Source organism: Nuphar pumila, chromosome 1 (assembly GCF_984573655.1).
Source record: "Nuphar pumila chromosome 1, dmNupPumi1.hap1.1, whole genome shotgun sequence".
NCBI classification, from domain to species: domain Eukaryota; kingdom Viridiplantae; phylum Streptophyta; class Magnoliopsida; order Nymphaeales; family Nymphaeaceae; genus Nuphar; species Nuphar pumila.
Genome location: NC_143249.1, coordinates 29,906,281 through 29,930,682, shown reverse-complemented (window position 1 = coordinate 29,930,682; position 24,402 = coordinate 29,906,281). Strand labels below are relative to the sequence as shown.

General features: G+C 39.2%; 1 protein-coding gene and 1 pseudogene across 3 annotated transcripts in view; one reads left to right on the top strand and one right to left on the bottom strand.

The window, feature by feature from the left end:
- Positions 1-2,245: 2,245 nt before the first annotated feature.
- Positions 2,246-5,631, top strand: LOC149848552 (zinc finger A20 and AN1 domain-containing stress-associated protein 4 pseudogene; annotated as a pseudogene). 2 transcript variants are annotated; one of them, XR_016430228.1, is made up of 2 exons: positions 2,246-2,712; positions 4,643-5,631. The product of XR_016430228.1 is annotated as a zinc finger A20 and AN1 domain-containing stress-associated protein 4 pseudogene, transcript variant X1 (transcript). The 2 variants fall into 2 exon arrangements; XR_016430233.1 differs by having other exon boundaries at positions 2,326-2,720.
- Positions 5,632-6,458: 827 nt separating this feature from the next.
- The window catches only part of LOC149848551 (uncharacterized), a 37,970-nt gene continuing 20,026 nt past the window's right edge, over positions 6,459-24,402 (bottom strand). The window contains exons 8-14 of the mRNA XM_090011820.1: positions 15,929-16,009; positions 15,808-15,840; positions 9,780-9,833; positions 9,603-9,644; positions 8,826-8,904; positions 8,267-8,337; positions 6,459-6,803 (exon numbers count right to left, since the gene is read on the bottom strand). Of these exons, the coding sequence (XP_089867946.1) occupies positions 6,699-6,803; positions 8,267-8,337; positions 8,826-8,904; positions 9,603-9,644; positions 9,780-9,833; positions 15,808-15,840; positions 15,929-16,009 (465 nt within the window). The 3' untranslated portion in view covers positions 6,459-6,698. The remainder of the gene's footprint in view (positions 6,804-8,266; positions 8,338-8,825; positions 8,905-9,602; positions 9,645-9,779; positions 9,834-15,807; positions 15,841-15,928; positions 16,010-24,402) is intronic.

The following is a 24,402-nucleotide window of genomic DNA, read 5'->3' as shown; positions in this document are numbered from 1 at the left end:
TTTGCTCGCCTAAGACCGGTTCATGGGCCATGGCTGTCCACTTTTCCTTTGGACCCGTTTTTCCTTGTGCACCCGGACCCACCAAGTCTGGTCCTGGCCCAGATCCCATGAGGATCCAACACCGAAAGGTTATTTTGGTCAAGACAAAGTAAATAAGGGTTCAAATCAAGAATGGACAAGAGGGAGCCGTATGGGCAACGCGTAGGGTTTTACGCCGTCCGTGATTACGTTATTACGCGTGTAGGCCGTTTTGTGGACCGGGTCTGCACTTTGGGGGTGCCTTTCTCAAGGCAGTCTTCCTACAAATTCTATGACCAAATTGCCCTCACACCTTCACGCGGATGGCACAGTGGATGATGCAAAAACGGATTGCACTGCATTCGGATCCGAACCCGAACGAATTTTAAAGAAATAAATCAGAACCCTAATTGCATTGCGAAATACAAATCCCTTGGAATATATTTGATTTAAAATCCAGGTTTTTCATATCGTAGTATTGGATCCGGTAAAAATAGGTTGAAAACTATGCAACCAATATTGATGATATTTGGAAGTATCATGATTTTCATCAATATAATTTCGTACACTTATAAAATCCAAAATTATTGCCACACTTTGAAAATATTATCACAGTGGCCAGATATATTATAAAAAACAATTTTAAATATCACAAATTTGTATTATTTAACTTATTCATCAGAAGACTTTCTCTCACGGAGAAAATTCCATTTATGGAGTTTTGTTGCATGTAGAATGCATAAACAGATCGGACGTGCTCCACATCCAAAAATAGATCCAATAGAAAAGGTCAATCCAATTGCTAGTTGGACCTTATGTGCGTCAATCAGAACCGAAAATACACTTGGATCTTTTAAGGATCCATATCCCAAAAATAATGGGTCCAACCTACTCAAATCCATACGGCACCCCCTACGAAGGGTCTGCACAGTAACTACGGTGCAAATTGTTTCTACAAAACCACAGAAAACTAGGTGCGTTTGGTTGCCTTGGATCTCAGTTAGGAGATTATCTAATCCATGTCATAGTTCTATAGTATAAACCGGTTATGATCGCTCAATTTGGATCTTACTGAGAAATTTATCCTACAACTATGCAGGGCATCCTCAGATCCAGATTAATGGTTTTGCAAGTTTTGGCTGTTCTGGATCCAACTCCCCAATGTATTTTAGCTGTACTGGATCCAAACAGTTTGCATCCTTACTAATATCCATTAAAGCCTCATTAGAGCTCAAAACCCACACGCGTACTCAATTGCAACCTTAATAATACATTTTTTTGCTCCAAGTTTATTCGTACACAAACACCAGTTCTTGTATATCAAATTTCAGAAATAAATATAGTTGAAAATACACAAAAAACCTAAATTCTTTAGGAAATATTAAGATAAACTCAATAAGTTTGGAGTTGTAAGTCCTATTGCCTACAACTTTAAAACAATGCATTTTCTTAGGAAAAATGACTGTACTATAGAACAAAATTGATATGTTTTCAGAAAAAATCTACAAATTTCAAAAATCCACCCATGCCCAAAACCACAACTTTTTGTTGGTTGTAAAACAACCTTTTCACCTTTTGCACATGCTGATTTTCTCATATGTCTCTCAAATATTTAAATATGCGAATTTCTTTTATTATTTGTGAATTTTCTTTCAAATATGTGAATTTTTTCTCAAAATATGAGAATATGTAATTTTTTTTTAAAATTTTTTTCAAATATGTGCATTTAAAGTATTGCTAAAGGCTTTAGTGACACTTTTGAAATATTGTTAAATGTCATTCAGTTCTTACCAACAAACTCTTTTTACTAAAAATTGCGTAAAGAGCACAAATAAATAAAAGGACATTCACGTGCAAAGGTTAAGACATTCATAAATGTGAAAGCATCTAAGAAGACATTCGCAAATCTATGGGAGAAAATTCACATATTAGAGAAAATTTACACATGTGAACGGTGGAAAAGTTTTTTGTACGATCGAAAAGTTGCGGTTTTGAACATGACCGAATTTTTAAAAATTGTAAGATTTTTCGAGAAACACAAATTTTTATTTGCATTGAGTCGGTTTCAGATTAACTCGATTAGAAACTACCGATATGGTTTTGTTACGGCCTAAGGGGTGTCACATTGACCGTGGACAAACCACAACATTAAATAAAAAGGAAGGGGTATTTCAGGCACTACGGACTAATAATTCATTAAAAACCAGATTAGGTTAGCGAAAAGAGAGAAGGAGAGAGATCGGGAATCTTCCTAAAACCACTTCCGGTTTTGCAGTTTTATGGTATTATTGGTTGCAGCCCAAAGGAAGGTTGGTGGGTTCGAGGAGAGAGAGAGAGAGAGAGAGAGAGAGAGAGACGAAGACGACTCGTTTCTCTCTCTTTCCTCTATATAAATTCTTCCCCAAAACGTCCTCCTTCCTTTGAAATCTGATACCCCCTTCTTCTTCACCCACGAAAACTTATACCCCAGAAATCGAAGTATTAGGGCGGAATCCCTCGCCCCGAAGAATCTCTTCCTTCTATTTCCTTTTCTCTTTTTCTGCGTTTTCTCTTCTTCATCCCTACGCCCTTCTCCCTCTTTGGCTTCGTGTTTTGCGTTTTCTGCCCTCTCTCTTTGTTCGTTGAATGATCGTTTGTTATAGAGACAGAGAGGATCGCTCTGGGCCGTAGGTCTCGGAGGACGGGAGCCTGCAGGTACGTCGGTGCGTGGATCTGATGTCTTGCTTCTTTTTACCTGGTTTTCGGCTAGATCGGAAAAGATATGGCTTGTGTTTTGGCTCCGATCGTCGGTTTTCGGGTGGAGTTCTCGACGATCTTGATTTTTTTCATGATCCGTGAAGGTTTTGCGGGGTCTTGTTTTGGTTTCGACGTTTTTGGAAGTTTTTAGGTCGTTTTTGGCTTGTTTTGAGCGTTTGTGGGGTTTCAGTTTGGATTTTGGGGTTTTATGTGCTTCAGTGCTGGTTTTGATTGGTTTGTGAGTTTTTTGGGATGGATTCTACGCCTTTGAGGTCCTTGTTAGACAGGTTTCGGTTTTTCTTTTTGGCCGTATTTTGGTTTTTCTGGGGCTTTCTTCCCGTTTAATTTGCGGTTTTGAGGTTTCCTGCCTGGAATTTGGTTATTTTTCTGCATGATCTGCGACTCTTTCTAAAATTTTCTCCGATTTTTTTTTGATCGTGTTTCTTTCTCCCCTTCTCCGCATCCGATCGTCATCTTGGCCTTTTGCCTTTTCGTAGATCGTTCTTCGTCCATGGCGTGAAGCTTCGTATCTTCTGTTGCTTTCCTTTGAGGGGGGTGTCTTTATAGATTATGTTTGCGTGTAGATGGGATAACCTCATAACGTAATCTTTCTTGCGTGAAGATAAAATTTATGGATATTTTTGGTTCGAATTCTCGTTGAAAATAGAAAATTTGATTTTCTCTCTTTTGGGCTGCATGAGATGCGTTTGTGTATCTCTCCTGCATATGCGATTTCAAACTCTCCATTTTCTCTATTTTTTGTCTAAATTTGTTTTTATGCAACTCATCTATCATTGATATGTTTTTTTTTTCACAGTTCATCTATCATTAATCTTACTTTTCATGGTTTGGGTTTTTCAAAGCTCTTACGCCATAAAAGCCTATTCTTCTTGCAACCCACATCTTGCCTGGTACTCCCTTTTTGGCTTGTTTTGTGTGTTTGATTCCTTTGATAATCTGAAAATGGTGTCGTTATGTCGTTGTTTGGTTTAAAATCGGTCTTTCTTTTTCTTATTTTCCTCCAAATGAATCCTAATCTCATCTCCTTTCCTTTTGTTCGTCTTACAGCGGATGCTTTTCTGGAATCTCAGATTCCAATCCTCCTCTTCCGAATTCATGTTTACGTTAGGGATTTTGTTCAGGATTTACGCTAAATACTTTTATGATTCGGCCTTTTTAGAGTCATCATTCTTTCCGTTCCGTTTATGTCTTGTGGTGTCGGCCCCTTATTTGGTTCGTATCTCTTTCTTTCATCAAAGGTTTCGTTCCGTTCCTCTCCTTTATAATCCAAAGCGTTAGCGGTGTTACCACCGTCCCTGTTCCCAGCGTAGCAGGGAGGGTGAAACAGTATTTTACTGCTCTGCGTTTGCGCCGCATCCAGTGTTTGATGGGCGCGGTGTCCCGCGCGACATGCCATCAAACACACCCTTAAGGGACAAAAAACCAGCAAATTATGTTTTGGACACGAGAAAACATATAAAGATAAACATGAAAGTTAGGAGAGAGAGGAATGGTAACATTTTTTACTTTTATCCTTTATCCCTGATGAACCAGGGAGTCCTGAGGTTTTACGCCAATACACCCAATGAGTGATGCCATTTTTTCCTGATACTTTTTTATTTTGCTTTTTGACTCCTGAGAAGAAGCACCAAAAATTCATCATACAATGCTAGGTTAGCATCGTGATGCGACTCCTACCTAGAGCTAATCCTTTTATCTTACTAGTTCGTTGCAGAATTGGGATGCGGTTACAAGAGGTTGGTCACACATAAATGCAATATATGCTTATTGTCCTTATTGTCGGCTCTGGGTTGACACAGCAGGAGAGAATCTCGCTATCACCCTCTCTCTCTCATCCTGGTTCTTTTGTGTATTTGTGGATTTTCAGGTTGCGGTTGGACACAAGAAGCCCTTGTTTTTGGGCAGAGAGAACGCCTCTGACATTGCATATCTCTCAACAAGAGAAAAGAAGCTCAGCAATGGCGGAGGAAAGCTGGAACCGAGGTACCGACGGCACCGGCTGCCAGGCCCCCGAAAGCCACCGCTTGTGCGCCAACAACTGCGGATTCTTCGGCAGCCCCGCCACCCTCAACCTCTGCTCCAAGTGCTACCGCGACCACTGCCTCAAGGAGGAGCAGGCCTCCTCGGCCAAGGCCGCCGTGGAGAAATCCCTCGGTGCCATCGCCACCACCCAAGCCGAGGCTGACCCTGCACCGCCCTCCACCGGTCCGGAGGACTACTGCCTGAAGCACGCTTCATCTTCCTGCACAGTGCCGTCGGATCCCCCGGCCCACCAGCCGCCCAACCGCTGCTCCTCATGCCGGAAGCGCGTTGGGCTCACTGGATTCCGGTGCCGCTGCGGCAGGACCTTCTGTTCTTCCCACCGATACCCTGAGGAGCACAAGTGCGACTACGACTACAAGCTGCGTGGTCAGGATACGATCCGCAAGGAGAACCCTGTGGTGAAGGCCGAGAAGCTGGAGAAGATCTGATGCGGTTCTGAAGGAGTCTCTATCCCTTACTAAGATAGAAAAGGCAACGGCGACATCAACCAGAAAAAAAGTAAAAAACGGAGCCCTCATGAAGAGAAACCCGACCACCTTCCTCTCTTTCTCTGTTTCTGAAGGAAACTCCTTTCTGCGGTTGAATGGAGACGCAGTGTTTGGTTTCGTCCGTGAAAAACATTTAGTGAGGGTGGGTTGTGTGGGTAAAGCGTTGCGCGTGGAGTGTGTAACCTCCTAGGACTCTCTCCGTTTCATTTGCTCATGTTATCTGTTATTGTGGATCTTTTAGATGCGTGGTGTGGATATGTGGACGTTTCTTTACTCTCTCTCATATTGTTCATAAATCATATTCGCTTGTTTCAGGCGTTCTGGAGTTCCACTCGTAGCCTGTCTTCTGGCATACACGACAGACTGTCCTCCGTCGTTTTTCTTTGAATTATCAGCGGTCGTCCTCCGTCGTTTTTCTGAGTTTTTGAATTATGATTTGACGTATTTTACGGTTATCCCTACTTTATTACCTGCGGTAAGCTATCCAAACTAGGTTTAAAAGAAAGCTTCTTTACAACTTGATAGATAGCTGTCTACTCTTTACTTTGCCCATCGTAGCAAGAGGTAGCGTCAGCTAGCTATAGACTCTGCTATAGAAAAAGTTTTGGGGGGTGGGAGTGGCCATCTGGCGCTTCTGTGATGAACGCACCATCGTGCCCCGTGTTATTGCTATCATTTTATTTTATTTTATTTGGAGAAACCGCTCCAGGCCCAGAGACCAAGCTTTTGTGCCCTTGTTATTGATCTCTCTATGGGTCTGGAGATTTTCTGTTTTCATATACGGTTTAAATTGGGGTAGCTTTCACATTTTCACTGACTAAACCTAAGCAACCGCACTCCAGATTGGCTTATTCTTGAAAGGTTCCACTCACTGTTCTGTACTTTTGTTTCCTTTGAGTGGCGACGAGATTGGTCATCTTTAACCCTCAAAAGCGAGCACTGATGCATTTTTCTGAGTCATTGCCTTGGAGTTTCCTTTGGTAACGTATGACGTCTTTATTTCTTTTAGGCTTTAGATTTTGGGGGCGTGGCACCTTTTGATCACCAGAGGCTGTCCTCTCGTAATTTTTTATCATTTCATCACATGCTTCGACGGAACCTTTTTTTTTTTTTTGGCTCAAATCTAGTCATCATTTTACCTGACAAAGGGACTTGAGAAACAACGAAAGAGGTTGATAATTTATGATATTTACACTCGTCTCTGATTTTTTTTCTTTACATTACATTGCGGATGAAGATGAAAGTAAACTAGCAGCCACTGTACTGATTGCCGAGTCGTGGTTGGAAGATATCCCCTTATTTATGAGTAGCTTTGAGTTGTTCCTCTTCACAATGGCTCCCATGCTCTATCTAAAAAATTGGCATCTTTTGCACAGTTGAAAATTTTGAGTATTAGGTGAGAAGGGGTGCTTCAAGGTTGTCGTTTATGTCCTGGCATTGTGGATTATCTTCGTCCTCTTTTGTTTTTAGCGTCAGTGCTTGGAACAAAGCAGCGACCTGTCATGGTATGAGGATTTGCAAATTTAGTGAGTGGAGATATTTTAACTCGAAAATAGGATAAAATCGACTAAACTGAGAAATTGCGGTTGAGGGAATCCGAACCCACTTATCCAGCATCGTGGGATAAGCCACGCCATTGCCTGTTGGAGTAAAAGCAGAAATTCCCAACTTGTACCAACGGGAGTAACTAGGGCATGTCAGACATTGCAAGTTCAAATCCCAATGGTATAGTTGTATAGGGGTCTGCCTAACCCCAGCTTGCCTTTCAACAAAATTCCCAACTAATGACCCAAAATTCTTAAGGGCTGTTTGGGACCGGTAGCTGGGATGGACGTTTAGCATTTGAGGAAGTAGCAGCTGCTTTGCGTGGTTGCCAAATCCATCCCTTGGTTTAAATACAAAGGAGAAAGGGCCTCACTTTCCATCCCAAATGCATAAGCGCCCATCCTAACACCAAGATTCCAAACAGGACCACCATGAGCGTTTGACCAAGATTTTGCCTAGAGAACACCAAATGCATAAGCGCCCATCCCAGCAACGAGATTCCAAACAGGCCCTAAGGGTAAATGACAGAAAAGACGAAAGTTGCCTCGCTCAATAGCACCATGAGCAACCGAGCAATGTTAACAACCGGGCGCTAAGGGTAGCTGAAGTGGTCTTAACACTGTCCCATGAGTTAGTGAAGTTCACCATGCTTCTTATGAAACCACTGTGAGGGTTCTTTATCGAGTCGCCCGAGCCCCAGCACCGACGAGTATGGGCCCTCAACAGGGGTATGTATGTATGGACAATAAAAGTTTTTAGGTAAGCATCTTAAAGCCTGCTTGGCTTGAACCCGGTCAAACTTCAAAACCCCAGCAGTAAGCCCATATCTAGGGGTTTCCTGTATAGCCCATTGGTAGACAGATGTCAGGGGAGTGTAGCTGTTTCTGTTTGTCTGGTCTGGTGGGAAAACTGAAAAGTCGAGCTATACCCCAGCTTTCTTCATCGAAAAAAAAAGTCAGTGATACGCTAAATCACCCACTTTTTTTTGTCTTGTAACATCCACACCATCATCGTGGTGCATCTACAGCGACCACCATGACCACCGATGGTGAACGTCATTAGAGCCTTTATCGTAGGCCCCGCCACTTGCACACGGGACGGTGGCAATGGGATCAATTGGGTTTGTAAGTTTAAAAACTGGATTCAAGGATTTTACACGTAAAGTATTGGAAAAACATGTATCTTACTGGGTCTGGTCCTTATAATCTGGACTTCGACCCAGATTTGATTCTGCCTATGCCAGGTCCGATCAAAGATCTAGAGCGGTTCAACTCGGGCTCAGCCCATATCCAGGTGAGTCAACCCTTAGTTCGGTTAGTGCCATGGTGAGCTATCATTCTCCCCAGTAAGACCCAGAGAGAGAGAGAGAGAGAGAGAGAGAGAGAGAGAGAGAGAGAGAGAGAGAGAGAGGTCACCATTGAGATGGAGGCACACACGAGGCTGAAACCCTTGCAATGGAATGGTGCGTCGCTGGACAGGAAGTACCCTGATGCATCCACACAAACAAAAAAGTAAATTGCAATGAGAAAGCGATAGGGTGAAAGCAAGCATTTGCAAAGCAAGTAGATAGATAAATGGGAGGAAAGGGAAGATGTAGGGGTAGCCAACGGCATATTCATGGTCATGGTGCACCTCTATGAACCATGTTGGAATAGGGAGTTGAGAAAAGCAAGCTTGAGAGTTGAGAACGAAGCACCTCATGGAGCCCACTTTCTCACAGAAGAATTGGGAGCCAACAAGGCGAACCATTCTTAAAAGTTGCAATGGCAAATGCTTATGAATGACATGAGAGATGGGAAACGAGGAATGCAGAATGGAGGCCTGTCAATGCATGTCGTTCATTGATTTACACGTTGGGTCATCATTGTAGTGTACTCGGCCACACACGTTATTCCTATTTTCCTTTCAGTAGCTGAGTGGAAAATCTTTAGTCCGATCATCATGGTCTCTACTGTACATGGTCAAATTACTTACATGTTAATGGGCTCATCGCAATTGGAGACAGCAAACTGGCAATGGACTGCACCCCAGCAATAGATCCTTGGGCTTTTCCCTGCAAAAGTTTCATAGACCGGCAACAGTTGAGAGAGAGAGAGAGAGAGAGAGAGAGAGAGAGAGAGAGAGAGAGAGAGAGAGAGCTCTGTTAACTCAATTCTAAGGAGTTACTTGAATGCACTCAATTATCCAAATTATCCAGAAAAGGAGGACAAGTTGGTAAATTGCATACTGTTACAACACAATTACCCTAATGATATTTTTATAGATAAGTGGGTGCTCGGCTAGAACTCGTTCAAAAAAATAAATGAGCCAAGATTGAACAAGGGTTCAGGCTCGATAAACTTAAACGAGCCGAGCTTGAACAGACAGTTCAGCTCGGATAAGCTCAACTCACATAGTTATATAAAGAAATTAGATTTTATATATGTATGAATTTTGTTCATGGTCACAAAGAGAGGTCTTACCTTAATGGGTAAGTCATTGCTTTACTTTGAAAGTGAATTGAGTTCAAATCCCACCATCTTCCTCCCTTTCAAAAAGCTTTTATTAGAACAAGTTCTTGTTTTGCAATTTTTTCTTTCCAATTTTGCTTTTAGCATGGGTCACTTCAAAGAGTTGGACAAAAATGTTACTTTTAGTATTGGAAGTAAATAGCAATCCAACCCAGTTAAGGTTTCTTTAAAAAAAAAAAGCCTAGTTCAGGAACTAAGAATCTTATCAAGCAAGTAGACAACAAGAGAAAATATGTCAAACCTGATTATTTGCATTTGTTGCTTTGGATATAATTGCGTAAGTCTGCCCAACATCAAAGAACAAAAGCATTGAATAACACAAGCTATATCAACATAATAAAAAGAAAGGAAAAATTTTATGAATGAAAGAAATCAATCATCTAAATATATAGATGACACAAAATCCCATGGTACTTACAGAGGGTTTCACAAGAACATATACAACACCAAAAGAAGCACCAAGATATGGCACCTGCATTGCAACTACTATTAGATAAGGCTTGAGCACAAAGAAGTCTAGAATGATATTTGTTCATGATTCCAGATTCAGCATGGCACACCACTTTTAGCAACACAATGATTGGAAAAGGGGCATGAAAGATGATTTAATAAACAATTCACGATATGAATGACAACCTCAACACAATGGGCTGCAGATACAGGACTACGACCATTTTTATGAAGTTTCTAATATGATGTATAGAAGGGGATACGTCGTAGGAGTCAAAGTGGAGCATCTGTGTGGCATAGCAGGCCAACCACTCTGTAATATCACACATTTCCACACTTAATCATTTTTATATTTTGTCAAAAATTTGGCTAAGTCTGAGAAAAAAATCATTTGAGCTTCAATTTTAAACCGATATTTTTGAGTCTAGTCATGGTCCAGGTCCCCATCGACAAGGTCGTAACAAGCCAATCAAAGCGAGATAAAAAGTTTTACTTTCGACTTTGAAATTCAAGCAAAATTCGAGTTATTTTCAAACAAATTTCAGAATTTGATATTCGTGTAATATGTCGTTGGATGCATCTCGGAATTCTGAGGGCAATGATATTTTACTTTCCTGAATTCGAGTTTTGGTTGGCCCAAAAATCATAATTTTTCAAAAATTGAGCAGTTTGTCAAAATGAATCCGATGCATATGATCTGATTTAATATGGGTTTGGGTCTGATTCAAGACCCACTTTAATCTAGGCCTGATCTAGATTTCGATCCAATTTCATTTTGGATATGGGTTTGGATTTTGGATCCGGATCCAAATCAATGTCCAAAACATCTTAGCTTTAAATTAAGTTTAAAGCTTTAAAATAAAGTTAGTTAGGGTTAAAAAGGCTCCTAGAGTAATTAAACTAACTTTGAAAATTTGAAATTTATTTATTTAATAATTAATTATTAAATTAAATTTTATTAATTCCGAAAATTTGGTTTAGGGCTGAGTAGGACTTATTAAAAGAGTCCTCCTACTTACCTAAGAAGGCTTAAGAAGTATTAAGAGAGAGTTTTAAAAGAATTGAAAAGTTTTAGAAAAGTCAACATGGAGGAGTTGGAAATTTTTTGGAAACAAGAGAGGAGTTTCAAATTTTTTAGAAACTCACCCTCTCCAACCCATTTAGAAGGGCTGGAGAAGGGGGGGCCATCACCCCCCTCTCACCCTCTTTATATATAAATAAACAAAAAAAAAAGAGAAGGGAAAGTAAGAAAGAGGGAAAGAGGAGAGAGAGAGAGGAAAGAAAGAGGAAAGAGAGGAAAGAGAAGAAGAAGAAGAAGAAGAAGAAGAAGAAGAAGAAGAAGAAGGTCCTTCTCCAACCATGCAGCCCCTTTTCCACCATTGCTCCTCATTATTTTTCAATTTTTACAAAGGTACAGGTTCCTCTTTTAATTTCAAATGAGAAAAAGAATATGGATTCATTTTTTATGGAATAATTTAGTAGGAATCCATGTGGAAGAACGAATCTGGATATTTACTCTAATATGGGTTTGATGTTTCTCATTTTCGAAGTTTATTTTGGGGAAATATATATATATATATATATATATATATATATATATATATATATATATTGATGCTTGTATTTGTGGATACCTAAATCGGGACAGATTCGCCATGTTTGTAACATGTGCAAATCTAGCCCAGATTTAGTACATGTAAGAATCAACATCTTGGTTGTTCATGCAGGTATTGATCAAAGAATTTCTAGGTTTTGATGTGGGTGGAAGGAAATGCATAAGCTAACTGATGTAAAATATAGTTATAAAATTGACGTCATGTGAAATCATATTGTCCAACTCCTGTTTTTTTTTTCTCATCAAGAAACTTCATAGGCTGATAGTTTAGCTACATACTTCTAATTGCTTTGCACCTTGTCAGCATTTTCTGTTGTGCTGATGTTCTCTTTTTGCTTGTATTGTATGTTGTGGTTAGCCTTTGGTGCTTTTGTTTGTCTATTATATTGTAATTGATCCCTCAACTTACTGACAGTTTCATAATATTAGGTGGAGGATATTCCTATTTCAATCATTTTGATACTGGTTTAGCACATTCTAGATCAGTAGATCTAATCAAGTTACTGCTCCCGTTGTTGTTTGAAGTTTTTTTTCCCCACATTTTATTTCTTGTTTAATGCAATGGTAGAACCAAGATAATCGGATGTCTGATTATAGTATAGCCTCTACTAGTGAAACCAATACTGCTGTAATATGTGTTATAAGTTGTGAGTTTGTCAGGAAGAATAATGATTAATGGATTTCAACCTACTTAACTCTATGTCTTTGAGCTGATGTGGTCAATGATCAAACCAACACATTTAAGCTAGATCTTGTCTAGTCCCTTTGACCTTTTCAAATTCAATTCTTTGTGGTCCGACTTGTCTGGATCTAGTCACCTAAATTTAACTTGTTTGGACCTGGCCAACTGACCAGGCCCACTTCAAGTTCTGGCTGGCCTGTCAGGCTTGGCTGAACTGGGTTCAGCTGGCCTGGCTTGCCAGACCAACCGACTTTACTGAACCCAGTCGAGTGGGGCTCGATCGGGCAACTTTCGAAAAAAAAAGGAAGCATAACAGAAGTGATTTCTTTTTTTCTTCTTTTTTTTGTCACTTGGGCCCCAGCAAATTCACTGTCAGCTGGGCAGCTGGCCCAGAATGGGCTCAGTCAGCTGGTTGGCTGGGCTGAGGTCGAGCCCCAGTCGAGGGCTTGGTTTGGACAGATTTGAAAAAAATATATTATATGTTGTGATTTAAATATTTTTTTCCAGATGTAAAACTCAAAAATTGGGATCAACCGTATGCGTGTAAAGTAATAAAAAGTTTGTATGCTGGCACAGTAGTATATCATGCTTAATTAAAAGGTTATGACACAGTTGTGCATACACGTGCATATGTGAAATTTATAGTTGTAGCATGCAAATGATGGCATGAGCATTCCTATGTTTTAAATGAAATGATTTATTAATTAAAACATGCATTGATAGGTAAGTGCAAACTTAATGAAAATATGCATTGACAGTCATATGCAAACTTAATGAAAGCGTGCATCTACAGGTAAATGCATATTAAAAAAAAACATTGCATTGACAGTTATGTATACACTTGATGAACAAAAAGAAGCATGCATTGACAGGGTATGTACACTTAAGAAAATTATGCTTTGATGTGAATATGTGTTTGCAATGCAAGTATGCAATTGATTTAAAGATGAGCATTAAATGAAAGCTTGTATTTGTCACTAACATATGAAATGAAATAAAACATGCGTATGAATATTTTTGTATCATGTGCATAGTTAAAGATTTGTATATATGAATGTGCATTTGGTCGAGGAAGCGGGAGCGGGAAGCGATACGGAAAGCGGGAGCGGGAAGCGAGGCACTTTCAAAAATTTAGGAAGCGGGGAAGCGTGGGACCACTTAGAAGAAAATTCCGAACCGTCTCGGAAGCGACCTAGGAAGCGAATCGGAAGCGAGGGGGAAGCGAAAAAATGAAAAAATGGGGAAGCAAGAGGGAAACGTGGGGGAAGCGCTTCCCATAAAAGGGAAGCTCGCTTCCCATAAAAGGGGGACGCTTCCCCTCACGCTTCGGAAGTGCAACGTTTCGCGCTTCCGAAGCGCGCTTCCCCTTTTGCCTAGGCGCTTCCGGTAACTCTGGTTTTTGCATATAGTGCATCAATGATCAATATGAATCATTGTAGGCCTGGAGAGCCTTGAGCTTTGGTTTGCTCTTGCTTTACTTGTTTAAATGCATCGCAAAAATCATATTAATATTTTGCACTGTATTGCACTGTTCTATGTTTTTCCGCGGACGGTGGTCCCGTGATGGTTCTCGCAGGGGAATATGCGAGTTATTGCCTTTGTTTGCATGCCGAATTGCAAATTAAAGAAATGAGATAATAATAATCTAATAAAAATAAAAGAATAGTGTAATATAGGTTCTGACATCTCTCGTCGAAAGAATGAGAATCTTAGAGTTTCGATTTTGAGAGACCACGAGGTTACAAAAACTTCGTGTGCTTTATTGATTACCCCTGAACCCGATATTGGGGTTCTTTCTCCTGACCACAATTTTAGGCAGTTTTCGCCACTTTGCTTGGAGGTGGTATGTAGACACAACTGTTGTTCTGGTATACCAAGAAAAGTGGCACTTGTGGATGGGTGGTCTCTAGTATTCTCGACATTAGATGAGTGGTTTAATGTTCTGAAGGCTGTTTTGATCGAGGGTTAAGTTTGAAACATAGTAATAAAATACAAATTGTGTGCTAAGCTATCCTAAGAACCTAATTTGACCTCGGGGATTTTACCCATTTGGTGTATCCGCGGGCAATGATAATTAAAAAGAGAAACTTAAATTGTGTGCATTTAATAAGGATATGCATATGAAAAGAAAATTCTAATAAGAGGTAATAATTTACTCATGCATTGCACCAAAGCCATGCATATTCCTGCTATGCATTAGATCATACATGTTTACCTGTTCCCCTAATTGTTAAATGTTGGTGAATTTATTGTTTTCTAATACATGTTAGATGATTGTATTGCTTAAATTGTGATCTTTATTATTTATTAAATGTTCTTTCATGCTTAATAATTGTCTCTAATGCATGAATGCTTAATCGAATTATGAATTTATCATAATTGCATACCTCTAAGTTATTGCATGAATTTTATCTATATTCTTTATGCTCATTTATTTCATTAGAGGGATTTGTGCACAAAATTTCTCGGATTTCTGACACCCTTACTTTTGTGGTTTTCGCAGCTGTAGGGGATCAGTGAAGTGATTCACTTTTGGGAGAGCTATGAGTACTACACGTTTGCTAGACAACTTCACAGATAGACTGACTCTACTTTCCTTTTTATTTTTCTTTACATTAAATTGTTAATGCACTCTGATTTTTATTATGCAATTGTCTCGAGGCTATTCTACTTAGTTAATAAAATATTGGTTTGCTATGGTGTGGATGATAAATGTAAGATCTCGAGTGTTTTGTTTGGTTATCCAACTGAGAGTGGAACTGTAAAGGCCCCTGGTCTCTGAGAATATTTCCGTAATGGTTTTGAAAAAAAAAATTCTGCATTTTTAAGAGGTATGAGTTGGGGTCGTTACACACTCATTCTCAATTCATTCAGAAATTGAGCCACTAAACCTGTTGTTAATTCATGGTAAGCTGCTAGGTTCATGGTTCTTTCTCCTTTATTTCTCTACTCACCAGAGAAGATATGTATTCATCATCCTCTGCAAGTTTCCTTTACACTCTCCTAGGTATAACAAAACTTTTCCTTAAATATATTCTACAATGTCAATTAAGATTAATGAAGTCTTCCTAGAGATACTGCACCCTTTTGAGGTCTGACGGAGACTTCCAAGTCCTTTTCTTTCCCATGTACTGCGGCATTTATGACCTAAAATTAAACTTATCTTGTTTTATAATAAGAGAAATAAATTTATTATAATGAAACAGTGACGACGGTCAAGAAAGATGCATTATGAATTTCTAAATTCTAATATTGTTGTAGCAAAAGGCACTAAGTGTTGCCTAGTTGACCTAGGTCCTGGTTGGTGATTAGACAACACTCATTTGACAAAAGCTACACAATGGTCTAGGTGACTGAGGCAAGAGGCAAGGCTTAAGCAAGATAGGCAACCAAATTGACCTAAGTATTATTCTTTTCCTTTAATTGCATTGCAGCTATCGGAGAAGCTCAGGCATGCCTAAGCAAGACAGGTGACCAGGAAGGAACCAGACCCTTGGCATTGCCTAGTGCTTTTGATTACATGGCATAAGTACAGGGAAAAACTTGACTATTCATGATTGTCAATATAGTATTTGGCTTAACAGATAAAAAGTACATATTATCTCCTACTTAGAGCATAAATAAACATGCTACAATGTGTGAAAGTAGATAAACAACTTTTTCAATTCTCAATGACTTTTAAGAGTGATTTTTACATACCCAAGCTGCCCATGCCAAACCATAGAGAAAAGCCTGCACAAATAAACATTGTCATTGAAGAAGAAATAATTATGAAGTTCTAATTAAATAAGTAGGATATGATTACATATTATGGTCATACATAGGCAATTGCTGCACTCAATGCAAGACATAGAACCCCTTTCTCTCCTATCAAAGGGTTGATGACAGGAAGCACCAAAATCTATAAGGAACAAACTGCATGTCAGCAATCTCAACAAGCAAACAACGGAACATCTCCTTCAATGGGAGCATATGAAGACAACATAAAAAATTTATGAATATGATGATGAGATAGTACACATAAAAAATGAAAAATAAAAACAGAGCCTGCTTTGGGATATAAGTCTACCCTTCTTAGTACACAAATGTAAGTAGAAATTCCATTCCTGATGCTCTTAATATCTTCCCTAGAAAGAATAGCAAAATACCATCATCAGATGGATAAGCCATCCACCCATCATTTTCTTTTGAGTCCTCTAGCATTAGGACCTCTGGACCTTACAGCCATTTTATTAGTCATATTTCAGACTTCTTTCAATTGTACAGAGTATTTTGCATGTGTGTGTGTGTGTGTGTGCGCGCATGAATGCATGAAAGTGCAATATAAGATTTCAGATGCAGCTTGGAAGGCTATATTAATAAAAAAAAGGAAGAAACCACAGCTGATTACACCATACAATGACATATTGAAAAAAATGCCATCCATGGATTACTATTACCATGGTTTTCTCATATTGAACATTGAGATGTTGCATACCGAAATAGAGTCTAAATTCCATCTTAGAGCATGCATTACATCTTTGAACATTTTGATTAAAACCAGTGTTGTATCATACTAGATTGTATGACATGATATGATATCGTATCAAAGGCCATATGGGATACGATGCAGACTCGTGTGTCTTGTATCCCCTGTATCATATGATACATCCTCGACGGTATTCAAATAGGACCAAAAAGGTAATTTTGTGTTTTGGGTTTTAAACCCCCTAGGGCCTGTTCCTTCATTTGTTTAGAAGTCAGTAGAGAAGAACCTATTAATGATATGAGAAATAAGAGAATAGACGTTAGGGTTAGAGGAGAGATAACAAAGAAGGGAGAGAACAAAGTTTCTCTATAGATATCATGAAATGAGAGTATTCCTCTCTAAGAGGGTCGATCCCCTTTAGTACACCATAAAGGTACAACAACAACAACAACAACAAACAACAACAACTACGCCTTCATCCCAAAACAATTGGGGTCGGCGATATGAACTAACAAAGAAAATCATTCTGGGTCTTCCACATGAATCCTTCTCCTCCATTCATTCTATCCAATGCCATGTCCTCGGTGAGGTTCAAAGCATTCATATCCTTTCCTATCACCTCCATCCATGTCTTCCTAGGCCTACCCCGACCTCTTTTAACTAATATATTTTCCCATTTCTCCATCCTTCTAACTGGAGCATCATTAGGCTTTCGTCGAATATGTCTAAACCACCGTAAACGATTCTCTCTCATCTTATTTTCAATGGGTGCAACGCCTACCTTCTTACGTATCTCCTCGTTCTGAATCGTATCTTTTATTGTATTTCCACACATCCATCTCAGCATACGCATCTCAGCTACACTCATTTTTTGAATATGATGTCTCTTGGCAGCCCAACATTCCGTACCATATAGTAAAGCGGGCCTAATAGTCGTCCTATAAAACTTTCCCTTCAACCGCAATGACATTCTATGATCGCACAACACTCCAATTGCACTCTTCTATTTCATCCACCCAACCTTTATCCTATGATTTACATCTCCATCAATTTCTCCATATTTTTGAATGATAGATCCCAAATATTTGAAAGAATCATCCACCGGTATTTCTTGCTCACCAAGCTTCACTAGACTCCCATCTCTATTTCGTTGCTTACTAAATCGACATTCCATGTATTCTGTCTTACTCTTACTCAACTTAAAACATCTTGCTTCCAATGTCTGTCTCCATAATTCTAACTTAGCATTAACCCCAGCCCTAGACTCATCAATCAAAACAATATCATCAGCAAACAACATACACCACGACACATTTTCTTGAATTGATCTCGTAAGCTCATCCATCACTATAGCAAATAGGAAAGGGCTTAAAGCAGATCCTTGATGTAACCCAACCGTTATAGGAAAATTGGTTGTCACCCCTCCACAAGTGTGGACATTGGTTACTACTCCTTCATACATATCTTTAATTATACTAATGTACTTGAGAGAAACACCTTTCTTCATCATTGTCCACCAGAGAACGTCCCTAGGTACTCTATCGTAAGCCTTCTCCAAATCAATAAAAACCATATGCAAATCTTTGTTCCTCTCTCTATTTCTCTCAATAAGTTGTCTAAGAAGATGTATAGCTTCCATAGTAGATCTTCCAGGCATAAAACCAAATTGATTCTCCGATATCATGACAACCTTCCTCAACCTAGACTCAATCACCTTCTCCCAAAGTTTCATAGTATGACTCATGAGTTTTATACCACGATAGTTTGTGCAATCTTGTATATCACCCTTATTCTTATATAGAGGCACCAAAGTACTCTTCCTCCACTTATTAGGCATCTTATTTGTCCGCCAAATCTTGTTAAAAATATTTGTCAACCATTCTAAACCTTTCTCTCCCAAGCATTTCCAAGCCTCGATAGGTATACCATCTGGGCCAACTACCCTTCTTGATTTCATTTTCTTCAAAGCCTCTGCAATTTCTTTCTTTTGAATCTTGCACATGAAGTCACGATTCATCTCATGACAAGGGATGAAAAAGTCTCCAAGATCCTGAGCAGGACTTTCATTAAATAGCTTATCAAAATAATCTTTCCATCTCTCCTTAATTTCCTCATCTTTGACTAAAACCCTTTGCGTTTCATCTTTGATACATCTAACCATACCCAGATCCCTCGATTTCCTATCTCTCATTTTTGCAATCCTATAAATATCCTTCTCACCCTCTTTGGTATCAAACTTTTCATAAACCTCCTTATATACCTTATCCCTCGCGTTCCGAACTACTTTTTTAGCTTCCTTCTTTGCTATCATATACTTCTCCAAATTCTCATTATCACGACTTTTACTTAGATTTCTATAACACTCTCTTTTAACCTTAATAGCTAATTTGACATCCTCGTTCCACCACGATGTATCCTTACCTAGCGGTGCACCGCCTTTAGACTCACCCAATACCTCCTTAGCCACCTTTCTCATGCCACCCGCTATCTTATTCCACATAGATTCTGAATCCTCCTCGAGACACCAATCAACTTCCTTAACTACCCGCTCTACAAACATTCCTTGTTAAGCTCCTTTCAGTGCCCACCACTTAATTCTAGGATCTATCCTATGTTTATCCCTTTTGCGGCATTGTCTAATTCTAAGATCTAAAATTAAGACTTTATGTTGTGTAGCTACACTTTCTCCCGGTATAACCTTACAATCGATGCAACAACCCCTATCTCTCTTTCTAAGTAGGAAAAAATCTATCTGACTCGTATTAACCCCACTTTTAAATGTTACTAGGTGAAACTCCCTCTTCCTAAACCAAGTGTTTGCTAAGATCATATCATAGGACAAACCAAAATCTAAAATCCTTTCTCCACTATCGTTTCTTTCTCCTATACCATAGCCTCCATGGATACTCTCAAATCCATCCCTACTAATGCCTACATGCCCATTAAGGTCACCGCCGATGAAAAGCCTTTCTCCATAAGATATCCCTTGTACTACTCCATCTAAATCTTCCCAAAATTGATGCTTAGTGGAATCATCTAAACCTACTTGAGGTGCATAAACACTAATAATATTAATAATATCCGTACCTAATACTAATTTAATAAGTAAAATCCTATCACCCTTCCTACGGACCTCAACTACATTATCTATAAACTCACGACTCATAACAATCCCTACTCCATTCTTATTCCTATTTATTCTTGTATACCAAATCTTATATCCCCAAGGTTCTATCACTTTTGCTTTCTCACCTACCCATTTGGTCTCTTGTAGACATAAAATATCAATCTTTCTCCTACACATAACATCTACTAACTCTACCGACTTACCAGTTAAAGACCCTATGTTCCAAGTGGCTAACCTAATTTTTTGGTCTTGGACTAACTTCTTTACCCCCACCCGTCCAACAAAGTGAGGGAACCCTTGCCTATTTGACACCACACCCGGGCGCCGGTGTGACGCGTCGCTTCCGGGCGACGACCTAGCAACCCTTGCCCATTTATCACTGCCTCCGGGCCTATAGAGTACAACGCGTCGCTCAGTAGGGAACGCCCCAACGAAATTCTCATATTGGTTCATATTCATAGGGTATGACTAAGTTTTTATGCTGGCTGTCACAGGCCTACCGCAACCCTCCTCCTTTATCCGGGCTTGGGACCGACAGTGTATAACTAAACAGTTATACACAGGCAGAGTACACCATAAAGGTAAACAAAATAAAATGATTAGTATGCCCCCTTCTTTATAGGGTATGTACATACTAACTTATACAAGACTATTTTACATAAAACTATGCTAGTCTATATTATATATACTTTCAATACTCCCCTTCAAACTTGGAAGGATGTAAAGAAATCATTCCAAGTTTGGAAAGAAAAGAATTGAAATGCAAGGAGAAAGACTTTTTGTAAACACATCTGCAATTTGATTCTTTGAGCTGACATGCTCTAAAGCTATAATTCCTTCTTCATAAGTTATTGTATAATGGCAATCTATTTTAATGTACTTAGTGCACTCATGAAACTCTGGATTCTTTGTAATATGAATAACACTCATATTGTCATAATATAACTGAGTTCTCTTTTCACATGAAATTCTCAATTCCCCTAATAGCCATCGAATCCAAATAATCTTAGCCACAACTTGAGCCAACGCTCTGTATTTTATTTCACAGTGGACAAGGCCACCCTTTGTTGTTTCTTGCTCTTCCATGAGATCAAGGAGCTTTCAAGAAAAACACAAAATCCTATAGTAGAAAGGTGATCCCTAGTAGAGCCTTCAAAATCAGCATCATAGAAAGCTCTCAACTCTTTGCCCGACGAAAACGAGAAAAACATACCATAATGCATAGAATCTCTTCCATACCTGGTGATCCTGAGTACTGCTACCAAATGAACTTATTGGGGAGCACTCATAAATTGACTTACTACATGAACTGGGTGCGTTATATCTAGTCTAGATATAGTCAAATATATAAGGCTAAGTGCCTGTATACAACAAGATCCTCTAGCTCAACACCATCAATAGTTCTTATCTTCGAATTTGCCTCAATGAGGGAATTATCTTATTTCGAGTCATCCATAAATCTTGCTTTCACAACCAAAACTGTAGCATACTTATGTTGGGACAACTACAGTCTCCTTGAAGAGTAAGTTATCACAAGCTCAAGAAAGTACTTCAAACGCCCTAAATCTTTCATCTAAAACATATTGACCAGTTTCTTTTTGATCTCTTTAGTCTTCTTTATGTCATCTCTAGTAAGAACAATATCATCTACATAAAGAAGCTATATACATTGTCCAAGAATAGAGGAATATACAAACAAGGTAGGATCATGATGACTCTGCTCAAAACCAAGTGACCTCACTGCTGAACTGAACTTCTCAAACTAAGCTCAAGGTGCTTGTTTTAGACCATATAGAGCTCTACAAAGTTTACACACCTTGCCTTCTGGATTTGAGTATCCTTGTGGAAGCTCAATATAGACTTCTTCTTGTAAGTCCCCATTCAAGAATGCATTCTTGACATCTAACTGCCAAAGGTCCCACTGTTGTATGGCTGCCATTGCTAGAAGAGTACAAATCATGGTCATATGAGTCACAGAGCAAAGGTTTCTCTAAAGTCAATTCCAAACCGTTGACTGTACCCCTTATCCACCAATCTAGCTTTATACCTCTCCACCCATCTGCCTTTGTCTTTACCTTATACACCCATTTGCTGCCAATAATATTTTTCTTGGGAGGAGGTTTTACTAGTTCCCATGCTTGCATTCATCCCAGTGCATTCATTTAATCAATGTGGCTCTTTGTTACTCCTTTTCTATGGCTTCTGCATAGGACTTAGGCTCAACATAGGAATAGATTAGGGTTAAGAAAGCACGATGATGAGGTGAAAGACTCATAGAACACAAAATGAGACAGAAGTACAGAAGGTCTAAAACTTTTACATACCTGACCAGAGGATAAGGAAGAAGAATAAGGTAACCCTAAGTTTTGTTGTTGTTGTCCCGGACTGTTGTCGAAGAATGAGATCAAGATTGACCTCTTCACTTCCCTGCTCTTCCACTTGATTTAAAAATGAAATTTCAAATACACCTTCATGTCTCCTTGAGTAAGTCTAACCAAACCTATCTCCTCTAGCTAGAACTTTCTCCTCTTGATTCTCCATCCTCTCTCTCCCACCTTCCCTTTCTTCAAAGGGAACCAAGAAGGACAAGTCACTTTCATTCTCAGTCTTCTCTCCATATTAGCTAAAGTATAGCACATTCTCCTGAAAAACCACATGTATGGATACCCACACTTTCTTTCCAATCGGATCATAGCACTTATATCCTTTCTGACCCTCAGAAAAACCAAAAAAGCAATATTTTGCAGCTTTAAGAGAACTTATCTTTGTATCTGTCAGCTAGTAGGATAAAACATACACAACCAAACACTTTCAACATATCATAATTTGGAACTCTTCTATATAGTTTATGAAAAGGTGATATGCTAAGTACTCTAGAAGGCATACGATTTATTTGATAAATGCTCAGTTGAATTGCATATGCCTAAAACACTTTAGCTACTTCTCCACCAAACAGAACTCTAACTATTTCCAAGATACACATGTTCTTTCTCTCAGCTACACCATTTTGCTCAGGAGTGTAAGGACAAGACTTTTGGTGAATCATACCTCTTTCTTGTAGAAACCTTTCAAACACATAACTAATGTATTCACCAACAGAGTCAGTATGCAAAGTTTTAATCTTAACTAAAAATTGATTCTCAATCATGGCACAAAAGCTTTTAAAGATTTCAAAAAGATTACTTGTATTTTCATAAAGTATATCTAAGTAAACCTTGTACAATCATCTATAAAAGTCACAAAATAATATGATCCTCCTTTTGACACAACAAGAGGACCCCATGCATCTGAATGTATCAAATCAAAAGGACTTTCTGATTCCCTATCATTACACTTGAATGGAGAGCATGACTCTTGGCCAATTTACAACTCACACAGTCTTTAACATAATTTGACACAACTAGTTTGGATTTTCCAAAACTTCTCGAGGACACTAAACCTTGCAACCTAGACCTGAAAATATGCCCCCGTCTCTGGTGTCACAAAACATACTCATACAAAACTGAAGCTCCATATCCGCTTCTAACTTCTTTCTGCTCTCTCATATCAATTAAATCCAGGTAGTACAAATCTCCTTTCTTATGGCCAATCCCAATCTTCTTCCCTAACAACTAATCCTGCACAACACAACCAATTAAGGAGAAAATGACATTACAGTTAAGTTTGGCAATTTAACCCACAGAGATAAGATTTATAGCAAGGAATAAAACATGAAAAACTTGAGAAAGATTAAACTTACTACCAGAATAGGAATCATAAGTAATTGAACCTACTTTAAAAACAAACATAGAAGAACCATCTGCAGCGTGAAAAATGCCACTGCAGAGACGACAATGAGCTAAAATAGATTCATGAGGTGTTATATGGCATGAAGCCCTAGAATCTATTAGCCAACCAGATAAAGGGCCTGAGATACCTGAGAACACAATACCAGAAGATGAGGCAAGCATAGCAGAAGAAGAAGGGTCAACGACTGACTGAGCAAGAAGCTGCAATTTTTGGGTTTGATGTTGAACCTGCTCTATTCTCTGAAGTTGCCCACTACCCATCTGTAGACACAAAATTTTTATGATGCCCGATTACTGACATATTTTAAAACAAGTGTTTGCAGGTACCCAACAGGAATCAAATACCCCTTAAAACTCAGACGACAAAGAGGATTTGGCCATCTATCCAGGGGACAACTTCGTCTATTGTCGTCCTCTACAGGATGGTATAATGGACTGTCGTCCGGTATTGGGGCCGTCAAAACGAGATTGTCGTCCGCTATGGGATGACATAGCTCATTCATTGTTCGTTGCACCAAATGTGTGGATAAGCCATTTGGCTTATCCCTATCTCTTTAGGACTGCCCTGCGAGTTTTTCAGGGTGGGAGGTCTCCTCTTGGATGAGCCTTCATCCGAGAAGACTCTCTTGGATAAGTTTTATCTCCATCTGGGGATAAGAACAGATCCACTAGGATTGGATTAAGATCCAAAGAAATCCCTTGACCTGTATCTTGTTCTGAGTCTTATAAATAGGAGCTCACCCCTATGACCCATGCATCTGGAAATTAGATGCCGAAGTGTTGGCCCTGCAAAATATGACTACTCAAGCCCTGTTGATACTCTATCCTGACGCCATTAAAGAACCATTGTACCTATGCGAAGGTGCAGACAAACCAAAAGGAGCCTAAAAGCTAAACAAACCCCCAAGTAT